The 2,592-nt window shown below is 34.0% G+C and overlaps 1 protein-coding gene across 1 annotated transcript; it reads right to left on the bottom strand.

The window, feature by feature from the left end:
* Positions 1-1,137: 1,137 nt before the first annotated feature.
* LOC126852480 (uncharacterized) lies at positions 1,138-2,245 on the bottom strand. The gene is made up of 2 exons (XM_050597319.1): positions 2,191-2,245; positions 1,138-1,987 (listed from the first exon to the last, which is right to left on the bottom strand). Exons 1-2 carry the CDS (start codon positions 2,243-2,245, stop codon positions 1,269-1,271), a joined length of 774 nt encoding a protein of 257 aa, XP_050453276.1. The 3' UTR covers positions 1,138-1,268.
* Between the last annotated feature and the right edge of the window lie 347 nt (positions 2,246-2,592).

Here is a 2,592-nt window from a genome sequence, read left to right as displayed (position 1 = left end):
TGTGAAAATTGCAAAAGTGAGATAATTCATAGAGTGAGGTAATTCACAGAGTATTTGCAATTTTATTTGTCGAAATCTAGTAAATCTGTTCATTTTTGTAATTTTTACTTTGTTTCACAAATATACACTCGACCTCCAGATCTATTTAGAAAAAAAATATGTGAAAATAGGGAATTTAAAGATGATTCTATGAAAATATAATTAGTGTTAAAAACTCAAAAACATTTCCCTAAACAAATTCATAAAAAATTTTTTACCAATGTTTTTTGGTCAAAAGACTTAATCAAGTACCAAACGTGAAAGGCAAAAGGATTCACATAAATCAAGTACTCCGAACGTGAGAGCAAACAAAAAATTTATGTTAATTAAACATCCTAAAAGAATCATTCACAACTTCGTTGTTGATCCTGATTAATGTTAATTATGAACGGAAATTTACATACATCTACGTGACACTCTCTTTATATGCAGGCCCAAGCATACGCACAAGAGACGCGGTAGCGTCTCGCTAAGTATATCCTTCGTTTTTTTGTTTACTGTCAGATAGACGTTACGGCGTATCATTTACCGGATAAACATACACATGAATCGGGCGCGTATTATTGATAGAAATTAGCGTTACAAATTATATTTTTTATATATTGCTAAATAATTCTTAAATTATATATATAACTTAGGCATATACAGAGTGTTTCACTTTAATTTCCCCAGGCAAATATTTCGGAAAATAAGGAAAATTTGACGAAATGTTTCAGACAAAAATTGTATAGTTTCTAGGGGGACATAAGATGGTGCCATTAGTTTAATCTTGAAAAGTCACGTAAAGGTCATTTTGAATTTCTTAAATGGAACATCTTATATATTTTTGCATATTCTGGTAACTTACTTCGAGAGCTTTCCAAAACACTATAATTAAACATTTTTTCGTCAAGTACTTTTTGAGTTATAAGGTTTGAAACTTATAGTATACCGCCGGCATTAGCGTTACCCAAAATGTACCAAGTGGAGGTTGCCCGGTCGGATTTACATCTCTTGTGTGTGTGTGTGTGTGTGTGTGTGTGTGCGCGCGCGTGTGCGCGTGTGGGCGTGTGGGCGTGTGCGCGTATGGGCGTGTGGGCGGTGCGTGCGTGCGTGCGTGCGTGCGTGTGTGTGTGTGTGTGTGCGTGCGAGTGCGTATATGTGAGTGTGTGTGTGTGTGTTTTTATAAAAATTGTTCAAAAGTACTACCATTTTGATCGATACATAAATGTAATCTCTTTTTGAAAGCCTCAATGGTTTTTCTTAATATGATTTCCGGTATATTTCTGCATGTTTGTGTTATGCTCTCTTTCATATCTTCTAGTGTCGTGGGTATTGTCTAATACATCTTTTAGATATCCCCACAAAAAAAAGTCTAGTGATAAATCAGATGATCTGGGTGGCCAAGCTACATAACCATTTCGTCCAATCGAACCCTGTTCATATGTTGCATTCAAAAAATTTGTTACGATGCGCGCAAAATGTGGTGAGGCGCCATCCTGTTGTATCCACATATGTTGGACCGTATCGAGATTTACTGCCTCTAACATTTCTGACAATTCATTTTGCAACATATTTAAATATGTTATGGCTGTAACATTGCCATCAAAAAAATAAAGTCCTATAATGTGACTATCCAAAATACTACACCATACGTTAATTTTCCTTCGGTACTGATTGTCTATATGTCGAGTCCAATAAGGGTTGTTTTCAGAATAATAATGGCTATTATGCCGATTTATTCCACCATTATTTTTAAATGTAACCTCATCACTAAACATTACTCGATGAAAAAAAATGGGATTACGATGAATTTGATCTAAAGCCCATCTGCAAAATCTCACACGAGAAACCTCATCATTATCTGAAAGTTGTTGATGAATTGAAATATAAGGGTGATAATAGTTAGCGCGTAAAATTCTATTCACTGTGACAGGAGATACATTTAATTCACGACTAATTTGTCGTTAACTGATATGAGGATTCATAATTACCATTCCTAAAATCGTTACATTAATAATATCATCATTATCTCGTAATTTTTTGGAACGTTTTCATGTCATATCTCCGGTGCGGTCTCTACGTAATAATTTCAAAATAGTTTTGTGATCAGGGTGTCTTCTATCCGGATATCGTCTCGATATTAACGAGTTGCTTCTCTAGCATTGTTACCAGCAACGCCGTAAATACTAATAATGTCGATTTCTGATGGCGAATAATCTGCCATCTCTTAATAATAATAAATTAAGCAAACTAATTAAATATGAACTAAATGTTCATAAAAGAAAATGAACTGAAATAAGGTTTTATCATCAGAATCAAGCAATTTTTGTACGAAAGCTCACCTTTTAGATATCACCTACATAAACGTCTGGTTCATAAATCACAAATTTTGTACAAAAGATCAATATGTTGTATATAACCTTTGATAGTACGTCCTTAGATTGTAGCTTCCCAAATCGCCTGATTTAAAATCACCAGATGTTTATGTAGATGATATCTGAAAGGTGAGCTTTCGTACAAAATTTGCATCATTCTGATGATAAAACCTTATTTCAGTTAATTTTCTTTTAC

Source organism: Cataglyphis hispanica, chromosome 10 (genome assembly GCF_021464435.1).
Source record: "Cataglyphis hispanica isolate Lineage 1 chromosome 10, ULB_Chis1_1.0, whole genome shotgun sequence".
In the NCBI taxonomy this organism is placed as follows: domain Eukaryota; kingdom Metazoa; phylum Arthropoda; class Insecta; order Hymenoptera; family Formicidae; genus Cataglyphis; species Cataglyphis hispanica.
Note: the sequence above shows the minus strand (reverse complement) of the source record. Positions and strands in the feature narration are given on the sequence as shown.

Coding starts and splice junctions, on each gene's coding strand:
- LOC126852480 (XM_050597319.1), bottom strand. CDS start 2,245: ATGGCAGATTATTCGCCATCAGAAATCGACATTATTAGTATTTACGGC. Junction 1,988..2,190: donor TAGTATTTACGGCGTTGCTG/GTAACAATGCTA, acceptor CTCATATCAGTT/AACGACAAATTAGTCGTGAA.